Source organism: Mobula hypostoma, chromosome 22 (assembly GCF_963921235.1).
Source record: "Mobula hypostoma chromosome 22, sMobHyp1.1, whole genome shotgun sequence".
NCBI classification, from domain to species: Eukaryota; Metazoa; Chordata; class Chondrichthyes; order Myliobatiformes; family Myliobatidae; genus Mobula; species Mobula hypostoma.
In genome coordinates, this window is record NC_086118.1 from 4,444,988 (window position 1) to 4,468,652 (window position 23,665).

Sequence of the window (23,665 nt, forward strand, 5' to 3'; positions counted from 1 at the left end):
AAGGGTTTCGGCCCAAAATGTTGACTGTTCACTCATCTCCATAGATGCTGCCTGGCCTGCTGAGTTCCTCCAGCATTTTGTACGTGTAACCAGTATTATGGATAGATAACAGACCAGTGTTATATAGGCACAGAAAATGAGTTACTGGAATTTGTAGAATTTGGTGTTTCTGGAAAGTTGCTGTTCTTTGGACTTGTGTGAGGCCTCATTATAAGAGTTTCAGAGTCGGAGTGGATGGAGAATTAAAGCGGCAGACAAAAGCAGTCTCAGCATTAGCCATGCATTTTCAGTGCAGTTGTTCTACAAAGTGTTCACTCATTCTGCATTTTGTACACTGAACGCATTTAGATTGTAGAAATGCTAGTGAATTGCTGACCAAAAATGGTACACTGCTTGCATTTAATTTCATTTCCTCTGTAGTGAAGGCTGATGCAAAATACCTGCTTAATTAATCTGCCATGTCCGTGTTTTCCATGACTGATTCGCCAGATTGTCTACCTGTAAGACTAATGTTCACTGTTAGCTCTCTCGTTAATGTCTTTTACATTTCTATTCAGCTTTATCTCACAATCTGATTTTCCCTTTCTTAATCATCTTTTACTCATCTGTTGTCATTGTCTTATGACCCATCTGTTAATCCACCTTTATGAAATAATTTTTTTTCTTCATTTGTTACTGGCCTTTTACGTTCTTGTTGGGATGAGATGTGTAATGCCAGGACAATGTTCTTCCAGAAACAAAATCATCAGTCGGAGCACAGTCAGAAGCTTATCAGTTCATGAGTTTATATCTTTCTTTGTCCTAGGCTTTCCCTGAAGAATTTGTTAGGGGAGAAGGATTAGCCAGAAGTTTGGAGATGAGCAGACAAATGATTGACATCATTGGGAATAAGACAGGTCAAGGATCAGCCACACCCACAGAAGCTGGAAGAAATATCTTGCGAGTCCTAGGTACCTGGAACTTCCGTAAAATATTGTATTATAATTATTATATTTTGTAGTAGGTGATAAATTCTTCACATTGCCAGTATTGTATCAAATCTGGCTAGAGTCACTGTACAAGACAGACAAAGTTTAGGGTAGCAATTAAAGAGGATATGAAATTTTAAGGTAAATCAGTCAATAAGAGAAGAACATAATCAAAAAAGATGCAAATATTGGAAATCTAAAATAAAAACAAAAAATGCTGAAAACCTAGCATGTTGGGTATCATCAGATTTCAGGTTGTTTACTGTTTACATCCTCTGATATTAAATGGAACCATTGAACCAGCATCTGTGTGAAGAGAATTAGTCATAGTCATAGTCATACTTTATTGATCCCAGGAGAAATTGATATTCGTTACAGTTGCACCATAAATAATAAATAGTAATAGAACCATAAATAATTAAATAGTCATATGTAAATTATGCCAGTAAATTATGAAATAAGTCCAGGACCAGCCTATTGGCTCAGGGTGTCTGACCCTCCAAGGGAGGAGTTGTAAAGTTTGATGGCCACAGGCAGGAAGGACTTCCTATGACGCTCTGTGTTGCATCTCGGTGGAATGAGTCTCTGGCTAAATGTACTCCTGTGCCCACCCAGTACATTATGTAGTGGATGGGAGACATTGTCCAAGATGGCATGCAACTTGGACAGCATCCTTAGACTTAGACAGAAATAGTTAATGTTTCAGCTTGAAAACCCTTTGTCAGAATGGGCTAATTTCAAGGAGATAGGAGCAGATTTAACCAGGGTGGGGGAGACTGGAATAAATATTTGTTCATTGTTTCTGAATGCAGGTGCTGCAATAGCTGTGATAAGTTCTGACCTGAATAATGGCCGTGATGCAGCCAGTGGCCTTGTCACTTCTGCCTCCATCTTCAGGCTGACCAACGATCTCGTCCAGTCTCTCATGCGCTCTCGTGTCCTCAATGAGGAACTATTGTCTCTGTCTGTCTCAGAGATTGACGTGCAAGGGAAAAGAACAGACCCCTTCAATTTGCTGTGTGCCTGGCCTCAGGACCACTGCCACTTCCATGTCCCCCAGGCACTGTCCCATCAGCTGTCAGCAAACCATGAACTCATCCAGATCACAATGAGCCTCCGAGTTAACCCATTCCTGATGGGCTCTGTCAGCAATGACAGCATCTCTACCCACCTTGGATCCATGGAGTTCAGCAGTCCACAGGGCCAGCCTGTCCCCATCAGTGGCCTGTCCGCAGAGACGTCGATCCGCGTTATCTTACCGGACAGGAGGACGCAACACTGGAGGCGTGGTGCAGTGACAAAGGTCCTTGGTCCCGGAGAGAGCATGAACTTCACAGTCCAGCCCGTGAGCAGCAACCATGCAGCCGGACTCCATGTCTGCCTGCGATTCACCCTGCTGGGTGAGTGTTCATTCAGCCATGCCCACTTAGAATGTAAGTCCTTCCATTGACTTTAATCCTCGGGGAATGGAAAATGCCTGAGCGGGGTGGGATTGTGGAGGGAGAGTGGATGATCTAATTCAATAGAGCAGCTATAGAGCTGTATTCCTCAACAGTCTTCAGCTGGCGTCCGTCCTATCAAAGCCCCAAAGGAACCAGCCTCCTCGTCCAGCTGGATAACAAGTAGACTCTCCATCACCTGAATGGATGATCTTCAGCTCATCCATTCACCCTTTTTATCCCAAGCTGATTATTACCTAATAACCAAAATGTTCAAAGATGTTTGATTAATTGATTTTAATCAAATTTCAAAGTAGATTTTATCAAAGTCCATATATGTTACTGTATAGTATCTTGATATTCAATTTCTTGCATGCATTCACAGGAACAATATAGAAATACAAGGTAATTTAATTCAACTCTACTTGAACAGACAAAGGCTGACAAATGACCAATAGCAAAAGAAGACAAAAGTGGAGACTAGTTCTTAATGGCTGGAGATTGTAGAGATAAATTGAAGGATAGTGTTTCTGGAGAAGGTTCAGACAATTAATTGCTGGAGATTGTAGAGTATGCTGAAGAGCAGAATTGCCTGCAAATGTTTCCGGAGATGGGTCCAGATGGCAGGCTTCAGCTGATACCTATTCAGATCCTGACCTCGGGTGTGCCAGTGTCAGCTGACCAGCCGACCAGCCAAAGGGCCTGTGTTCAGACGTGCATACAACCTGAATTCAGTCTCTGGCCCTGGGAACTTTGATTCTGGCTCAGTCCTCAAGAGGCCCAAGGAACTTAAAAATGGGGGAAGTTATCCACTCAGTTCTTGATTCAAAATGAAAATCCAGAATTTGTAACTTTCAGCCTGCAAGGACTCCTTTTCTGCATGGATTTGTGAAAGGAAAATCATGTCTGACGAATCTCATAGAATTTTTTGAGGATGTAACTAGTAGAGTGGATAGGGGAGAACCAGTGGATGTGGTATATTTGGATTTTCAAAAGGCTTTTGACAAGGTCCCACACAGGAGATTAGTGTGCAAACTTAAAGCACATGGTATTGGGGGTAAGGTATTGATGTGGATAGAGAATTGGTTGGCAGACAGGAAGCAAAGAGTGGGAATAAACGAGACCTTTTCAGAATGGCAGGCAGTGACGAGTGGGGTACCGCAAGGCTCAGTACTGGGACCCCAGTTGTTTACAATGTATATTAATGACTCAGACGAGGGAATTAAATGCAGCATCTCCAAGTTTGCGGATGACACGAAGTTGGGTGGCAGTGTTAGCTGTGAGGAGGATGCTAAGAGGGTGCAGGGTGACTTGGATAGGTTAGGTGAGTGGACAAATTCATGGCAGATGCAATTTAATGTGGATAAATGTGAGGTTATCCACTTTAGTGGCAAGAACAGGAAAACAGATTATTATCTGATTGGTGGCCGATTAGGAAAAGGGCAGGTGCAACGAGACCTGGGTGTCATTATACACCAGTCATTAAAAGTGGGCATGCAGGTACAGTAGGCGGTGAAAAAGGCGAATGGTTTGCTGGCATTCATAGCAAAAGGATTTGAGTACAGAAGCAGGGAGGTACTACTGCAGTTGTACAAGGCCTTGGTGAGACCACACCTGGAGTATTGTGTGCAGTTTTGGTCCCCTGATCTGAGGAAAGACATTCTTGCCATAGAGGGAGTACAAAGAAGGTTCAGCAGATTGATTCCTGGGATGGCAGGACTTTCACATGAAGAAGGACTGGATTGACTAGGCTTATACTCTCTGGAATTTAGAAGATTGAGGGGGGAATCTGATTGAAACGTATAAAATTCTAAGGGGATTGGACAGGCTAGATGCAGGAAGATTGTTCCCGATGTTGGGGAAGTCCAGGACGAGGGGGTCACAGTTTGAGGATAAAGGGGAGGCCTTTTAGGACTGAGATGAGGAAAAACTTCTTCACATAGAGATGGTGAATCTGTGGAATTCTCTGCCACAGGAAACAGTTGAGGCCAGTTCATTGGCCATATTTAAGAGGGAGTTAGATATGGCCCTTGTGGCTAAAGGGATCAGGGGGTATGGAGGGAAGGCAGGTACAGGGTTCTCAGTTGGATGATCAGCCATGATCGTACTGAATGGTGGTGCAGGCTCGAAGGGCCGAATGGCCTACTCCTGCACCTATTTTCTGTGTTTCTATATTAACGTTGTTTTGTTTGGCTGTATTCATTGGTATTTATGTATGGTTGAATGACGATTTAACTTGAATGACGATTTAACTTGAACTTGGCCTTCATCACAACCTCAAAAAAGTCAATCAAGTTAGTAAGCCACAACTTTTCACACTGACGTCCCCAACCTCCAGTCCTTCTCCTTGGAATTTTGTCGCCTTATCCAGATTTTACTGTTTTTGAGCCTTCTCTATGCACCATCCTAAAAATCTCTGCTCTTCCAGTCAGGGGTTTTACAATTCCCTGATGCTCCCTGGCTGCTACGTAACAGTAAACATGGAACCCAGCTCCAGTGTAAGCCGTCACTTTCAGGAAAGACACGGTGGTCTTGGGAAATGAAATAAGTTAGTGGAAGGATTCCAAGAATGCCACAGTGGTCATCCCAACAACACATTCTCAGCTTGCAGTTTTGCCAAGGACACATAGATGTTGCTTCTTATGAAGTGCAGTTCCAGTGGCTGTGGCTGTCTCTCCATAACAGATTGAAGTTATCATGTGGCTAATTACTTTGGAATCTTTTTCTCTCTTTCTCTAGAGCTTGGAGGAGCTCAGGACCCGGATCCTTCCATCCATATTTATGTTCATAATGACTCCCGGTTTAATGGGACTCGCTACAAAATGACCAAAGGAGTCGTATTACCTTCTGATACTGGCAGTCTGAGTGCTGAGCACACACTCTTCCTGTTGTCTGAGTGAGTAGACTTGGTCCAAAATCAGCTTCCTGATACTGGAGATAATAGCCAGGACCCGTTGCTTGCCTGAATATGTCCACAGTAATAAAAATGGAAAATGCTTTATCTGTGGAGAGAGGAGCTGTTAATGGCGCTTATCTTCCCTCATGGCAGCTGCAGAGTTTGTTCTCCAAACTGAAACTTGTGATGTGTGTGTCTGTGTGTGTCTGTGTGAATCAGACAGCTACTTTACCAGAAGTGAATCAGATTCAGAATCAGAATCTAATTTACTATCACCTGCATGTGTCATGAAGTTTGTTAACTTTGCAGCAGCAATACAAGGCAATATATAGAATATACAGTGTGACAAAATACGAAGTTATCAGAAGATTGATGCCGAGAAGAGAGATAAGAGAGAGACAAATGGGGGAAACATTCAAAATGCTAATCAGAGAGAGACGAGAGACATTAACGGAAAGAGACACAGTTCCGAGTATTGTTTAGACCGGTTGCTTTGAACCTGAACTGTTTGAAGTTTGATGGACAGGTGATACCCCGGTAGGGGGATAAAAGGAACAGGTTCGCTAAGGCACGACACACCACGACATAACGAGACCCTGGAAAAGCGGTGTGCCCCCACAAGTTGGTGAAAGTTTTGGAGGTCTGCTTGCGGGACCAACCGTAGACGCACAAGGTGAGAAGGTCCGTTGGGCGGGAACCTGGTGTGTGTGTCCGCCCTTGCCTGGGTGCCGGGTTCACCGCGGAAGAACGATCGTATCTGGAACAGAGGGGTCACAGTCGGTGACCACAGAAGACATTACAAAGGGCTCGCCCAAAAGCTAACTGCGAGGAATATCAAAGGTCTGTTGAATCCGATTTGAATATCATCATTCGCTCTCTCTCCCCAACGGCACAACAGCGATTACAGCGATTCCGGCGAACTGAACTGAACTCTGTGTCACTTGAGACTGATCATTTTACCCCTAGACTGTGATAGAGCTTGATTGATCCTATTATCCTAGTTCCGTGTACATGTGTTTTATCATTGCTAACCTGTTGCATTTATATCCTTACGTTTAGAGTACTGTGTTGCTTATTTCTTTAATAAAACTTTCTTAGTTCCAGTAATCCAGACTCCAACTAAGTGGTCCATTTCTGCTGGTTTGGCAACCCAGTTACGGGGTACGTAATAACAGTAATAGAGAAAAACAACTGCGGATTATAGTGAGTACGCATATAATATATATATTAAATAGTTAAATTAAATAAGTTGTTCAAAAACAGAAATAAAAATGTAGAGGTAGTGTTCCTGGGTTCAATGTCCAATTGGAAATCAGATGGCAATGGGGAAGAAGCTGTTCCTGAATCATTGAGTGATTCTGTCCCTCCTCTCTGAAGGTGGCAGTGAAAGGAAGGCATGTCCTGGGTGATGGGGGTCCTTGATGGGTCCTCTGCCTTTTTGAGGCATTGCTCCTTGGAAATGTCTTGGATATTATAGAGGCTAGGCCAGTGCCCAGATTGGAGCGGGTTAATTTTACAACTTGCTGCAACTTACTTTGGTCATGTGCTGGAGTCCCCCCCACCCCCACTTCATACCAGTTGGTGATGCAGCCAGTTCGAATGCTCTCTTCAGTACATCTGTAGAAATTTGTGAGTGTAGGTGACGTACCAAATCTCCTCGAACTCCTAATGAAATATAGCTGCTGTCTTGCTTTCTTTGTAGCTGCATCGATATGTTGGGTCTAGGCGAGGTCCTCAGAGATATTCACACCCAGGAACTTGAACTTGCTCAGCTTTTCACCTTCTGATCCCTCGATGAGGACTGGTGTGTGTTCCCTCATCTGACCTTTTCTTTTCAATATTTTTATTGATTGATTGATTTCTATATAGAAGAATACAGAGTTCAAGAGAATACATATTATAAAACAAAAGACAAAATATAATAATACCAGATACAGTATATGGAATCACATTAACAAACTCCTTACTCTATATTCATATGGATGAGATTAATTTGTATATTAGAATATAAACAATTTTATTTAAAAAAAAAAGATCTACACCCACTACCAAAGTCAAAGCTGTTTGGGGAAAAAAAAGAAAAAAGAAACTTATCAGATAATAAAATATATTATTAACCAACTTCTGTACTTTAACAAGAAGTCAAAGATTATGAAAATAATTTAAAACGGCTGCCACAAATTTTGAAGATCTTGGTTAGATTCAGAAATTGAACAATGAATCTTCTCTAAATTTAGGCATGCCGTAACATCCCGTAATCACTGAACATGATTAGGTGGAACAGCATCCTTCCGTTTAAACAAAAGTGCCCTTCTAGCCATAAGAGAGATAGAAGCCAGAATATGCAGATCAGATGTCTTCAAAATTATATCTTTCCTTCCAACAATACCAAATAGGGCAATGAAAGGACTAGGCTTAAAATTTACTTTAAAGGGTACAGAAAAAGTTTGGAATACTTCCTTCCAATATTTTCCAAGACTTGGGCACATCCAAGACATATGAATAAGTGAAACTTCTCCATTGTTACACCTATCACAGTAGGGAGATATATCCCTATAAAAACAAGATAATTTATCCTTGGTCATATAAGCCCTATGAAACACTTTAAATTGCAGGACGAAATGACGAGCACATAGCGGTGAAGTATTAACCAATTTAAAAATCTTATTCTAAGTTTCTTCAGAAATTGAGGTCTGTAAATCTTGTTCCCAGAGATTTTTAATCTTGTCTAAAGAACCATTTTTCATTCCCAACAACATATCATAAATATTGGATATTGAACCATTATAGAATGGTTTCATATTAAGAAGTTCATCTAATATGTTCTTATCAGGTCTATTAGGAAATGTATATAATCGAGATCGCAGAAAATCTCTAATTTGTAAGTACTGAAAAAAATGGGTTTTGGGTAAACTATATTTAGTTGAAAGACTTCCTCCCACAAACAGATCCCGGAAGCATGTAATGCCCAATCCTTCCCATTGTTTAAAGACTACATCAGTCATAGAAGGCTTAAAAAAAAATTTTTTAAAATGGGACTTGAAAGGGAGAATTTCAATAAACCAAAGTGTTTTCTAAATTGTATCCAAATCCTTAAAGTATGCTTGACTACCACATTTTCAGTTATCTTACTTAAGGATAAAGGAAGTGAAGATCCCAATAGGGAGATAATAGAAAATTTATTAACCGAGTTAGCTTCTAAGAAACCCACTCGGGATAGTCCTCATAATTAGTATAGTATAACCAAAATATGAGATCGTATATTAACTGCCCAGTAATAAAACCTAAAATTTGGTAAAGCTAAACCTCCATTCTTTTTAACTTTCTGGAGATGGACTTTATTCAGTCGAGGATGTTTATTTTTCCATGTGTAGGAGGATAAAAGAGTCCAGAGAGTCAAAAAAGGATTTAGGAATAAAAACGGGCAATGCCTGAAAGAGGTGTATAAATGTAGTTAAAACATTCATCTTGATAGAATTAATTCGGCCAATCAATGATAACGAAAGGGGCGATCAATTTGATAATGTTCTTTTTATATAATTCAATAAAGTAAGAAATTTTTCTTTTAAGAGGTATTTATAATTAATTGTTACACCCAAATAGGTGAATTGGTTTCTTACAATTTTAAAAGGAAGGTTAATATCAGCTAATGGCAAATTATTCAAAGGAAAAAGTTCACTCTCGTGAAGGTTCAGTTTATATCCAGAAAACTGACTAAAACAAGATAGTAAAGAAAGCACAGAAGGTAATGAAGTTTCGACATTAGAAATGTTAAGCAATAAATCATCCGCATAAAGTGAAACTTTGTGGATAGTACCCTTCCGTAAAATACCAGTGATATCGTTAGATTCTCGAAAAGCAATAGCTAAGGGTTCTAAAGCCAGGTCAAAGAGCAAAGGACTCAAAGGGCAACCTTGTCTAGTTCCACGTTGAAGTTTAAATGGTTTAGAATTCTGAGAATTAGTGAGAACCCAGGCAGAAGGGGATAAATACAGTAGTTTAATCCATTGAATAAAGTTGGACCCAAAATTAAGTTTTTCTGAAATTTTAAATAAATAATGCCATTCAACCCAATCAAAAGCCTTCTCAGCGTCTAAGGATATCACACACTCCAATATCTCCTTAGAAGGAGAATAGATAACATTTAATAATTGACAAATATTAAAATGAGAATATTGATTTTAATAAAACCGTCTGATCATCAGAAATGATAGATGGTAAGATATTTTCCATCCTACGGGCCAGAACGTTAGATAAAATTTTAGCATCAACATTAAGTAAAGAAATTGGTCTATATGAAGAGCATCCAGTTGGATTCTTATTCTTTTTAAGGATAAGTGAATTAGAAGCTTCGTAAAAGGATTGCGGTAATCTACCTGACTCAAAAGAATCTGAATAATCTGAACATAAATGGGGTATCAGCAAAGAAGAAAAAGCCTTATAAAGTTCTCCAGAAAATCCGTCAGGACCTGGAGCTTTCCCTGAATACAATGAACGTACAGCCTCGGCTATTTCTTCGTGAGAGATACATTGATCCAACTGTTTTCGGTCATCAACAGAAAGCGTAGGGATATTTATTTGGTCTAAAAATTTATCCATTACAGTATTATCTTTAAGAAGATCAGAGCTATAAACTTTAGAATAATATTCTCTAAAAGTATCATTTATTTCTAAATGATCAGTTGTCCTAGTACCGTTAGCTTTATAAATTTCTTTAATCTGTCGTTTAGCACTAGAAGTTTTAACTTGGTTAGCCAATAATTTACCTGTTTTATCTCCATGGATATAAAATTGACCTTTATCCTTTAAGAGTTGAGTTTCAATAGGGTATGTTAATAAAAAAATCATATTTAGCTTAAATTTCAACCTGTCTCTTATATACAACAGGATCTGAGGTCAAAGCATATTCTTCATCTAATTGTTTCAGCTGATTGGCTAAATTAATTCTCTCTTTATTAGCTTTTTTTCTTAACACTTGCAGTATAAGAAATGATTTGTCCTCTAATATATGCTTTAAAGGCGTCCCATATGATAAGGCTAGAATCTCCTCCACCGTATTCAAAAAAAAAAGTGATTTGCCTCTGCAAGAGCTTTAACAAATCCTTGTCAGATAAGAGTTAAATTAAAATGCCAGAATCTATTTGTCTGTGGAAAACCAGGAAGATTTATGGATAAAAGCACAGGAGCATAGTCAGAAATAGCAACCTCTTTATATTCACAAGATCCAACTAATGGAATCATTTGGTTATCAATAAAAAATAGTCAATTCTGAAATACGTATGATGAACATGAGAGAAAAATGAGTATTCTCTATCTTCTCGATATAAAAAACGCCATATATCAACAATACCACATTTTGTTAAAAATGAATGGATAAACGAACCTGATTTATTAAGTGTCGCTGGTATCTGACCCTTTCTGAAGTCAACAGTCATTGCTTTGTTCTACTGTACTGACATCAAGTGCAAGGTTGTTACTGTGATACCACTTAACTAGCTGGTATATCTCACTCCGTTGCACGCTCTTGTCACCTTCTGAGATTCTGCCAACAATGGCTGTATCATCAGCAAATTTATAGATGGTATTTCAGCTATACCTAGCCACACAGTCATGGGTGTAGAGCAGGAGTTCCCAACCTTTTTTTCCTCCATAGAGCCTTACCATTAATGGAGGCTTCATGGGCCTCAGGTTGGGAAGCACTTGTGTAGAGAGAGTGGAGCAGTGGGCTAAACACACAATCCTGAGGTGCACCAGTGTTGATTGTCAACAAGGTGGAGAGGTTATTTCCAATCCTCACAGGTTGTAGTCTTCTGGTTAGGAAGTTGAAAATCCAGTTGCAGAGGAAGTTACAGAGGCCAAGGTACTGGAGCTTTTTGGCCAGAACTATAGGAATGATTGAGTTAAATCCTCAGCAGTTGTCAATGAACAGCATCCTGACATTGGTATTTGTATTGTCTAGGTGATCCAAGGCCGCGTGAGAGCCAATGAGATTGTTTCCACCATAGACTATTGTGGCGCCAGGCAGATTGCAGGGGTTTCCCAGTCTTTGCTGCAATAAGTTTAACTCAAACCAGTTTATACACTGGCAAATAAATAGATCGCATTGTAGAATTAGAGAGAAACAAGTAACAAACCTTATGTCAAGTCTTACTTAACCACAAGATATCACAAGATGCTTTGTATACAATGAGTGAGAAGCTGAATCAGATATATTGGACTGAAATATGCCCTGAAATTTGCTGTTTTGCGGCAGCACTAGTGCAGGACGTAAAAATTACTATAATTTACAAAACTAGAGGAAAAGACAAGTAAGAAGGTAGTGTTCAGGGGTTCATGAACCATTCAGAAATATGGTGATGGAATGGCAGAAGCTGTTCTTTAAACATTGATTGTGGGTCTTCCAGCTCCTGTACCTCCTCACCGACGGTAGAAATGAAAAGAGGGCTGGTCATGGATTGTGAAGGTCTTTAATGATGGATACTGCCTTTGTGAAGCACTGCTTAAGGACTTAAGGAGAAAGCTCCCTTCATTGTAGATTTGACTTGGTTTCCCATGTCCGCCTTGAAGGAACAGACAAGGCCAAAGATAGTAAGTTTCATCTGAAAGACCACCCCCTCCACTGACTCACTTTCTCACTGGAAGAATCAGCCCATCACAAATTATCAGGGGTATGGATAGGGTAAACGCAAGCAAGCTTTTTCCACTGAGGTTGGGTGGGATTACAACTAGAGGGTTGAGGGTGAAAGGTGAAAAATTTAAGATGAAGATAGGGGAAACTTCTTCACTCAGAGAGTTGTGAGTGTGTGGGACAAGCTGCCAGCACAAGTGGTGCATGTGAGCTGGATTTTAAGGTTTAAGAGGAGTTTCGATAGGTACTTGGATGGTAGGGGTATGGAGGGCTACGGTCCTGTTGCAGGTCGATGGGAGGAGGCAGTTTAAATGGTTCAGCACAGACTAGATGGATATCCAAGTCATCTTCAAGGAGCGGTGCCTCAGAAAGGCGGTATCCATTACTAAGGACCCCTAACACCCTGGAAATGCCCATTTCTCTTTGTTACCATCAGGACAGAGGTACAGAAGCCTGAAGGCACACACTCAGCAATTCAAGAACAGCTTCTTCCCCTCTGCCACCCGATTCCTAAATGGGCATTGAACCCAAGAACACTACTTCACTTTTTACATATATTATTTCTATTTTCTCTATTTTTATCTAATAATTTTAATATACATATATATGTTTACAGTAATTGATTTACTTTTTTCTTTCTGTATTATCGTGTATTGCATTGTACTGCTGCTACTAAGTTAACAAATTTCACAACACATGCTGTTGATAATGAACCTGATTCTGAATGAACTGTTTCTGCACTGTACTTTTCTGTGACTCTATGACCTCAACTGTGAGCACTTAACCTAGCCTACTGAATTCTCAGAGTGGGCTGATTCAGCTCATTGTGCTGCTAAGTGGGATTAGTATTGATAGGTACTCGATATTTAGTATAGTCATGGTGTGATAAAGGCCTGTATCTATGCTGTATGGCTCTAAGGTTCTATTATGCCTAGAAATGCCAAACAACCTTATTCTGTGGTAACAGATGTATTTCTGTTCTCTCTGCTCTTTGCTGGGATCCGATCATTGATTTGATGTCTTCTGTTTGTTACAGGGTGTACGATACCTCCAGCAAGGAGCTCAGTGTCACCATTTGTAGCCACTTCTCCTCTGCTTCAGTAGAGGTTTCTGTCATTGTGTACACCTCCCTGTGTCAGTACTTCGACTTCCAGAGCCTTCGGTGGAGAACAGATGGCATCTTACCCACACACTGGACCAGGCCAGACGAAGCAGTCTGCCTCACTCAGCACCTCACTGTCTTCGGAGCAAGCTTATTTGTGTATCCAGAGGCTATCCAGTTTCTGCCTCCTGTACGAAAACAATTCTGAGCAGTGATATTTCCACAACACATCTATAAACTTCTGTCCCGATAATAGAACAGCCTCAGAGTCATCCTACCCTGTAAATTATACAGCCCGTATTCTATCTTCCCACTAATGTATCTTCTTGGATTGCATCCTTCTTATAAATTAATATTATTTTACCTCCTTGTATCATCCTTTTACAATTTAGAAGTTCTCTTTGCCCTTTTCTATTATCAATATTAACTGTATAATCTAATGATTGGTGCTTGTTAAGTTTTTTCTCAGTGACACCTGGTCACTTGGCCCTCTTCATTCCCCAAAAACAGATTCAACAATATCTCTATTCTCTTTGTAGACTGATCACGAAAATTCTCCAGAATACTTTTCGATGTTTCCCCAGTTTTTACCCGTCATATAATGTAGTTTCGATCACACTATGTTAATTACCTATTTCTTGCCAGCATATTCCTCTGATGCCCTTTCATTACAGTGACCTAGTGAATCCTCTCATCATGCGATAACACTATCCCTGCTTCTTCACTTTAACTAACTGCATTTTGTCACTGACTCTTAAAGACATTCCCTCTCTTCAGCTTTAACCAGTACTGCTGCCCCACTTCATTTCTTCCCTTCCTTGTCTTTTCTGAACTCCTTGTATTATGGAATATTAGGTGCCCAGTTCCTGACCTGTTTTCGAGTCATTATTTAATTCTGATTTTTGCATTATAATCCCAAACAGATCAATGAACATACAGTTTTTCACATTTATTCACGACATTTTCCATATAGGCATACAAACCCATAATTGCATTTGGTGTAGTCTGTCTGTCTTGTACCCATTCAATACCTTTCAACCACCTTTTCAATACAATCTATTCTTGTTCACTTCAGCTCTTTTTCTGTGTTACTAAATGCTCAAATGCATGCCCTGTCCGTTGAGTTTTAAACTTTCAATTTAGCTTAACCAACCCCTTCCCCTTCCCTGGGTGAGTACTTTTATTGTAGCAGGTTGAAGTCCATTTAACTTGGTCTGCTGTCCTGCCCTGGAGTGCAAGTGGTCCGTCTGCAAGATCTGGCTGATAAAGCCAGCTTAGATAGAAATTTGTCTTTCTGTTCTCATTGTCAGAAATGTGCTGATAATGTGTGTGCTACTGTTGGGAATCTCTGACCACCTCCGAGTAGCTGCAGGACCTCCTGTATGATTCAGCAGTGATTCCTTTGCAGGTGAACAGCCCAGTGCAGAATTCGATTGTGGCAATCACCTGTGCCTTGGTCTTTGCTCTTTATGTCATGGTAGCTCTCATCGCCAACAAGCTGGACTACATCGATATCAACCGTGTTGGCATTGTCCCTCTCTGCGGGCAGCATGGTCGCTATAAGTATGAAGTTATGGTGAAAACTGGCTGGTACAGGAACTCAGGTGAGAGAACTTGTAATGGGCACGAATTGACAATTGTGATAACAGCAGGCAAGAGGTAGAAAAAAGATGTGAGTGTAGATATAAAATGCTGTTTAGGTTCAACCTGCAGGAGCCAGGACTCAGCAAGACAACGGATCTTTTATAAAAGGTGAATGTCAGGACTGTTTAGGTTGAGCTTGCAGGAGATGGGACTCAGTGAGACCAGAACTTTTATAAGATGTGAATGTCAGGACTGTTTAGATACAGCTCGCTGGAGCCAAGACTCGGAGCGAGACAACAGAACTTCAGGAAGAGGTGACTGTCAGGACTGTTTAAATTCAGCTCACAGGAGCCGGGACTCGGAGCGAGACAACAGAACTTCAGGAAGAGGTGAATGTCAGGACTGTTTAGATTTAGCTCACAGGAGTCGGGACTCGGGAGTGACATAATGGAACTTCTGGAAGAGGTGACTGTCAGGACTATTTAGGTTCAGCTCACAGAAGCCGGGACTCGGAGCGAGACAACAGAACTTTCGGAAGAGGTGACTGTCAGGAGCCTATAAAAAGCACTGACCAGCACTGGCAAATAAAATGAAAGTCAGATCAAGTGGAGTGGCCATTGTAGGAGTGGCTCATTGTAAGAAGGAGACCTTGAGGCTTTGGTTCAAGAAGCTGCAGTAAGAAGTGGAGGTTGTGAGCAAAAACTTGGTGGCTTATTTTTTATTATTTATTATTTCATCGGCTTGAGCAGTGGGAATTGTAGCGACAGCAGTGGTGTGCGCCTCTTGCATGATGTACGAAGTCAGGAACTCCTCCACTCTCCCTGCAGATCACTCAGGAAACTGAGGGGTTGATAGACAAGAGTTACAGGGAGGCAATCATACCGAAGTTGGAAATTGCAGGTGGCTGGGTAACTGTCAGGGGGGTGAAAAGAAGTAAGTAGACAGCATGGAGTACTCCTGTGGCCATACCATTTTAGATGCTGTTGGAAAGGATGACCTACCAGGGGAAAGCTGCAAAAGCCTGGTCTCCGACACTGGGTTTGGCTTTGTGACTCAGAAGAGAAGAGGGGGAAATGGAAGATTCATTGGTTAAAAGAACAGACAGGAGATTCAGTGGATGATATCGAGACTTGCAGATGGTTGTTGCCTCCAAGGTATTAAGGTCAAAGATGTTACAGATCAAGTCCAGAGCATCCTTAAGGGGGAGGGTGAGCAGCTAGAAGTTCTCATTCACATTGATACCAATGGCATAGGAAGGGTGACGAGGTCCTGCAAAGTGTGCTCATAGAGTTAGGTACTAAGTTAAAAGACGAGGATTTCCAGGGTGATGATCTCAGAATTGCTATCTGTGCCACATGCTTGTGAGGCAAGAAATAGGAAGATACTGCAGTTTAACACAAGGCTAAACAGATGGTTGAGGAGGAAGGGCTCCAGTTTTTGAATGATTGGACTCTCCTCCAGAGTAGGTGGGACCTGTGCAAATGGGACGGCTTGCGAATGAACTGGATGGGGTATCAATATTCCTTGCAATAATCTGGGGGATTTAATCTAGAGTTGCAGGGGTGTGGGAACTGGAATGGCGAAAAAGCAAGTGGACAGGCAATGGGAAAAGTAGATGTTAAGCCTACAAGAAAGGATGGAAACTGAGAGGTTGAGCATTGTAGGACTAATGTCATGAGTTGTCTATTTCAATGCAAGGACTATTGTGGGTAAGGCAGATGGACGTAGAGCGTGGATCAGCACATGGAATTATATAGTTGTAATCATTAGTGAGACTTAGTTGTAGGAAGGGTAGGGCTGGCAGCTAAATGTTCTGGGGCTTCATTGCTTTAGACGTGAAAGAGGGTGAAGTATTAAAGGTTGACATTACTAGTCAGAAAACATATGACAGTGCTCAGACAGGACAGATTGAAGGGCTCGTCTACTGAAGCAATTTGACTGGAACTGAGGAATGAAAAGGAAGGAAGGCCATGTAAAAGGGACTATATCATTGACCTGACAAAAATCAGCAGGATTTAGAGGGAAAATTTGTAGAGAGATGGCAGACACTTGCAGGAAGTATACTGGAAGGATAGTTGGTGATTTTAACTTTCCACATATTGACTGGACTATGATACTGTAAAAGGACTGTGTGGTATTGAGTTTGCCACATGTGTTCAGGAAAGTTTGTTTAATCAATATGTAGAGGCCCCAACTAGAGGGAATGTAATACTGGATTTCCTTATAAGGAATGAGACAAGGCAGGTTGCAGAAGTGTTTGTAGGGGAACATTTTGGATCTGGTGATCATAATGTCATTAGTTTCAAGATAATTATGGTGAAAGATAGGTCTGGTCCTAGGGTTAAGATTCTAAATTGTGGAACGGTAAGGGATTTGGCAGGTTTGTATTGGAATAAGTTGTTTTCTGGCAAAGGCATCCTTGGTAAATGGAAGGGATTCAAAAGTGAAAAATTGAGGGTACAAAATCTATATGTTCCTTTCAGAATAAAATGCAAGGCTAACAGGTTTAGAAACCTTGGTTACTGGCAGATATTAAGGCCCTGGTAAAGAAAAGGCATACATCAGGTATAGGCAGCTAGAATCAAATGAGCTGTTTGAGGAGCACAAGAGAACATTCAAGACGGAAATCAGGAGAGCTAAAAGAAGGCATGAGGTTGTTCTAGTTGACAAGGTGAATGAGAATTCGAAGGGCTTCTATCTCTATATTAATGACATATGGATAGCAAAGGACAAAATTGGTCATCTTGAATATCAGCGTGGTCATCAATACATGGAGCCAAAGGAGATGGGAGGGATCTTAACTCAACTTTTGGTGTCTGTATTTATTCAGGAGACAGGCACAGAAACTATAGAACTGAGGCAAAAGAGTCTTGGACCATATCCATATTATGGAAGAGGAGGTGCTTGCTGCCTTGAGTGATTAAGGTGGATAAATCCCGAGTATTGCCTCAGACCTTGCGGGCAGTTAGGGCAGAAATTGCAGGAGCCTTGGCAGAGGTATTTAAGATGTACTTAGCCATGGGTAAGGTGCTGGGAGACAGGAGGATGGCTAATGTTCTTCCCTTATTTAAGAACGGCTCTAAGAATAAACTAGGAAAGTATGGGCCAATGAGTTCGCCATCAATCGTGGGTAAATCAGTGAATGTTATTATACGGGACAGAATATAAATATGTAGATAAAAAGGGCCTGATTAGGGATAGTTAACAGGGCTTTGCATGTGGCAGGTCATGTCGAACCACTCTTATACAGCTTTTCAAGGAGGTTACCAAGAAGTTGATAGATGGTGGGTGTTGTCTACATGGGCTTCAGCAAAGCCTTAGACAGGAACCTGTATAAGAGACTGGTCTAGAAGGTTAGGTCACTCAGCATTCAGGATGAGGTAATAAATTGGATTCAATATTGGCTTAGCGGGAGAAGCCAGAGAGTGGTAGTAGATGGTTGTCTCTCTGACCGGAGGCCTGTGACTAGTGGAGTGCCGCAGGGATTGGTGCTAGGTCTAATGTTGTTTGTCATCTATATCAATGATCTGGATGATAACATGGTAAACTGGAACAGCAAATTGCGGATGACACCAAGATTCGAGTGCGTAGTGGACAGCGACAAAAGCTAGCAAAGTGACCTGGACCAGCTGGAAAAATAGGTCGAAAAATGCAGCTGGAATGTAATATAGACAAATGTGAAGTGTTGCATTTTGTGAGGACAAACAAGGGTAAGACTTGTACAATGAATGGTAGTGCCCTGAGGGGTGTGGTAGAATAAAGTGGCCTGGAATAGTTAGGGCCATAAAGAGAACTTTTGGCACACTGGCCTTCAGAAATCATGGAGGAGAGGAATTGGGATGACATGTTGAAGTTGTACTTGTAAGGTGATGGTGAAACCAAATTTGGAGTATTATGTGCAGTTCTGGTCACCTGACAGCAATAAGCTTGAAAGAATGCAGAGAAATTTTACCTGACTATTGCCAGGACTTGGGGGCCTGAGTTACAGGGAAAGGTTGAATAGGTTAGAACTTTATTCACTGGAGTGCAGGAGAATGAAGGGAGATCTTTTGGAGGTGTACAAAATTGAGACCTACAGATAGGATGAATACTTGCAGGCCTTTTTTCCCTCAAATTAGATGAGACTAGAATTAGAGATCATAGGTTTAAGATGAAAGGCAAAATATTTAAGGGGGATCTGAGGGGGAGATTCTTCTCTCAGAGTGGTGTGAAGGTGAACAAGCTGCAAACAGAAGTGATAGATGTGATGTCAAGGGGAGTTTGGTTAGGTACATGGATGAGACAGGTATGGAGGGCTGTGATCTGAGTGTAGGTAAAACAAGCAGAAGATCATGCTAGCATGGATAGATGGGCCAAAGGGCTTTTTTCTCTACTGTTGTGCTCTATGACTCTAAGCATCTTAACCTCTCTCTTTGTCATTCACTTTCCATCTCCCAAATGTAAGTAGCTGAAAGGGTTCCCCTGGGTTCTGATCAGGAAGGGAAACTCTAGCTGTATGATATAGTTCCTAATGACTGGCTGACGGTAAACAGTCATATCTGTACAAGTACCTGATTATATCTGATCGGGAAGGGAAACTCTGGCTGTGTGATATAGTTCCTAATGACTGGCTGTCGGTAAATAGTTGTATCTGTACAAGTACCTGATTACTGCCCTGATCAAGGTCAGTAGATCTAAGAGTCCAGAACCTTAGCTGATCATGTTGAAGTACAAGATCTACATATTTCTTATTAATGGCATCATTCTTCATGTAATAAGATAAAACTATATTTATCCTGAAGGAAATTAATGTTGGAAATCAGAAATATAGAGAGGAAGTTGTGGAAATACTCAGGCATTCAGGTCACATTGTTGTATAGTGGAGGGGAAGAAACACATAAGACACTGCAGATGCTGGAAATCTGGAACCACGTACAGATTGCTGGAGTAACTTAGTGGCACTGTCAGGCAGCTTTGGAGGGAAATGAACAACTGGATTTCTGGCCTGGAACGAGGGGGGGGCAAGAGCCAGTGTAAAAATGTGGAGAATGAGGTTGGTGTAAAGGCTGATGAGTGATAGGCTGATCTTGTTGAGGGGGGGTGATAGGCAGATAGGGAGTGATGTAAGAAGCAAAGAGTGATAGGTGCAAGTGCCGAAGGGGTAGAGAAGAAAGAATCTAATATGTGGGCAGTGAACTACAGAATAAAGGAGGGGAACTGGTGGGAGGAGTGTGTGGGTGATGGGCAGATAGAGGGAGTGGGGTAGGGGAAAGAGATGAGGTGATCGGGCCAGTGGGATAGGTAGGGAAAGGACAGCAGGGATTGATTACCAGAGGTTAGAGAAATCAGTGTTCATGCCTTCAGGTGTGAGACTTTCAAAGCAGAATAAGAGGTGCTGTTCCTCTAGCCTCAGCTTGGCAGTAGAGGAAGCCATGGCTGGACATGTCAGTCTGATAATGGGAAGTGGACTTAAAACTGCAGGCTACTGGGAGATCCTGACTGTTCTGGTGGACGGAGTGAACGAGCTTAACAAAGAGGTTTCTTTTTTTGGGTCTCACTGATTTAGTGGAGAGTGTACTGGGAGCACTGAATAGAATAAATAACTCCATTGGATTCACACATGAGTCCTGCTGAGGGGTCTCGGCCTGAAATATCGACTGTACTCTTTTCCATAGAGGCTGCCTGGCCTGCTGAGTTCCTCCAGCATTTTGTGTGTGTCACATGTGAAGAACTGCCTGTGGCCCTGAATAAGGAGACGTAGGAACAGTTGTAAAACTTAGCACAGTTGCAGGATTAAGTGCCTGGAGAAGGATCGATGAGAAGGGGGAAGCCAACAAAGGAGATGTTACTACACCAAAATGTCTTTCACACAACTCTACTGCCAAGTTGAAGCTAGACACAGATAAGAGGAACAACATCTCATATTCTAACATTGTCTCTGACCAAGTGGCATGAACATCAAGTTCCCTAACTTCTAGTATCCACTCCCCTCTGTCCCTTCTGTTTTATTTCCTGATCCTCACCACTCCATCTCTTTTCCTCTCCTATCAGATTCCATCTGACACCTTCCTATGTCACTTCCATCTATTACCTCCCTGCTACTTTCATCATTCCCTTGTCCCCCTCCCTCACCTGATTTCTGTCTTGTGTTCTCTTGCATTTCTTATACCCCTCAGGCACCTCATTTGATCCTAACTGCCTCTACCTGTGTGTGCTGCTCTTAAATGAAGGTTGTTGCTTTCCTGCAGGTACCACAGCTCATGTGGGCATCAGCCTGTATGGGTTGAACAAGAGTGGGTCTCGTCACCTGGACAAAGAAGGAGCATTCCAAAGGAACAGTCTGGATGTTTTTCAGGTTGAGACAGATGCCAACCTGGGTGAGATCTGGAAAATCCGAATCTGGCACGACAACACAGGTAGGTGCAAATGAGCAAACTGGCCAACACACCAGGTATGAAGCCACGGCTGCCTATTGAATGTCTTTGGTTCAGCACCCCCCAGCAGAGCAGTTCAAACTGCTTCCAATAGAAATTATTGGAAGATGGCCCTGGTGTACATCGGTGATTCTCTGTGGGCCGTAGCAAATTGTACCGGTTTTCCTCTTAAATATACGCCTTTTGAAACTACTTCTGCTGCAATCTGCAGCATGTAAAGTTCCTCTTAGCATTGAACTATGAAATTACGTCAATGATCTTCAGACCTGATATTCGTCGATTAAATGCAGAGCAGTTAAGCATGGTTCCTTTAAGGGTCAGAGCCATGGCCAAAAACGTGGCAGGAAAGGTGAGATTAAAAGCAGGCTGAAGTGCAGCAGAATGAGACCTCCTCTTCCGAGCACCTTGTACAGTCACTTGAAAATAGGATTGACGATCGCAGGGCAAGGAGGCTGTACCAGAGGCAGATGAGGTCGATCTCAATTGTCTGTTGCATTGAGACTTGGTTAACAGTGAATGCACAGGATGCAGCTATCCGACCAGAAAGTTTATGATTTTCAGAATGGGTGAACCTCAAATTCTGATAAGGTAAGAGGTGGCAGTGTATGCTTTTTAGTCAATTCTCATTGGTGCACGGGCATTGGTGTTATGTCAGCTTCTTGTTTCCCTGACTTAGAACGCTAACAATTAAATGTAGACCATTCTACTTGCTTCGGGAGTTCTAATCCGTGATCCTGACCACAGTTTACATACCACCAGCAGCCGATTATAAGCAAGCACTTGCGAAACTGCACGATGTTGCCTGTAAACAAGAAATGGCCCATCCCGACGCATTTCAAATCATAGTCAGTGACTTTAACCAGGCCTGTTTGAAGAAAACCCTGCCCAATTATCATTAGCACGCAACCTGTTGCACCAGTGATCCCAACACACAAGACCACTGCTACACTACGATAAAAAATGCCTACCATTCCTTCCTGAGACCACATTTTGGCAAGTCGGGTCATTTGGCTGTACTCCTGATACCTGTATACAGACAAAGCCTAACGAGCAAGGCTCCAGTGATCAAGACAGCCAAGAGGTGGTCACGGGAGCCGGAGGAACGGTTACAGGATTGCCTTGAGTCAGTGGACGGGGCTGTGTTCAAGAACTCATCTGAGGACCTGAATGACTACACCGGAGTTCTTACAGACTTTATTAAAACAACTGTAGTGAGACCCCACAAAAACATTCAGGATTTTTTTCAATCTCGGGTTAGGGTTAGGGTTAGAACCAGAACCTGCTGTGAGCCAGATCAGAGGCATTTAAGACTGGAGATCAAGAATGCTACAAGACGTGCAGGTATGATCTCTGGAAAGCCATCTCTCGGGTGAAGTGGAGATTCTGGAATAGACTGGAATCGATGAGGGATGCTCGATAGCTGTGGCAGGGTTTGAATGCCATTAGTAGTAGGCAGCTGTCAATCCCAGGGGATCATGGGTTTGAGCTTCTGGTGGACTGTGTCCTCTCCAGGGCGCAAGCCTGGGTGGGAAGATTTGAAGAATGGGCTGTTGCCCATGCAGTGGGTTCTCCCTCTCCACGTCACTGATGTAGTCCAAGGGAAGGGCAAGTGCCGATACAGCTTGACACCAGTGTCATCGCAGAGGATGCCAGAGTGAAGTTGTAAACAACATCAAACTGCTTTAGGGACCCCGGCTCCGGATTTCTTCCTCGGGATTTACTCCCGAAGCCTTTCCCATGGGTGGGTAAGGCTGCAAGGTAGCAGAGGTTTAAAATCAGAGTTTTCCTTCTCCTAGGCGGGCTGACGAGCCCCACCTGCCCAAAACAACTTGTTTTGAGGCGCCAGTGGTCCGCTTTTGCTCCTTCTCTTGTCAGTAGAAACAGTTCCGCTAGGCCTTGTAGCTAAGCCACATGTGAAGGCTAAGAGTTGGACTTGGTTGTCAGAGGCTGTTCGAGGTGCACGCCATTTGGAGCACTTTATAGGTAGCGGGAGCTTATCCCCTCTACCACCCCCAGCTATGACAACCTTAGGAACCTGAAAGTCATAACCTCCTACAAGGTTAAATCTTACAACATAGCTGACAGCAGAGCTTCACTTCCAAATGAGCTCTATGCCTTCTATGCTCCTTTGGATCACCAGAACAGGGAGGAACCATCATACACACCCATGTCTCCCGATGATCCTTTGGTCGCAGTATCTGAAGATGACGTGCCTTCAAGAGAGTGAATCCAAGGAAAGCATCTGGTCCATATGGACTACCTGTCTGAATACTGAAGACTTGTGCCAAGCATCTGGCTGGAGTTTTCACGGGTATATTTAACCTCTCAATTGGGCAGTGTGTAGTACCCACCTGCTTCAAGCAGGCTTCAATCATACTGGTGCCCAAGAAGAACAGAGTAACCTGTCTAAGTGACTATCTCTCAGTGGCACTTACACCCACAGTGATGGACCATAAGACCATAAGACATAGGAGCAGAACTGGAGCAGATCTTGCCCATCAAGTCTGCTCTGCCATTCAATCATGACTGATTCTTTTCTCCTGTCTCCTACTCAACACCATTTACTGGCCTTCTCTCCGTAACCTTTGATGCCATGTCCAATCAAGAACCTATCAATCTCTGCCTTAAATACACC

General features: G+C 42.1%; 1 protein-coding gene across 1 annotated transcript in view; it reads left to right on the forward strand.

The window, feature by feature from the left end:
• The window catches only part of pkd1b (polycystic kidney disease 1b), a 185,209-nt gene that overhangs the window by 90,968 nt on the left and 70,576 nt on the right, over positions 1–23,665 (forward strand). Inside the window, 6 exon segments of the mRNA XM_063030962.1 lie at positions 806–950; positions 1,781–2,368; positions 5,147–5,303; positions 12,968–13,223; positions 14,442–14,637; positions 20,845–21,012. Coding sequence (XP_062887032.1) covers positions 806–950; positions 1,781–2,368; positions 5,147–5,303; positions 12,968–13,223; positions 14,442–14,637; positions 20,845–21,012 — 1,510 coding nt within the window.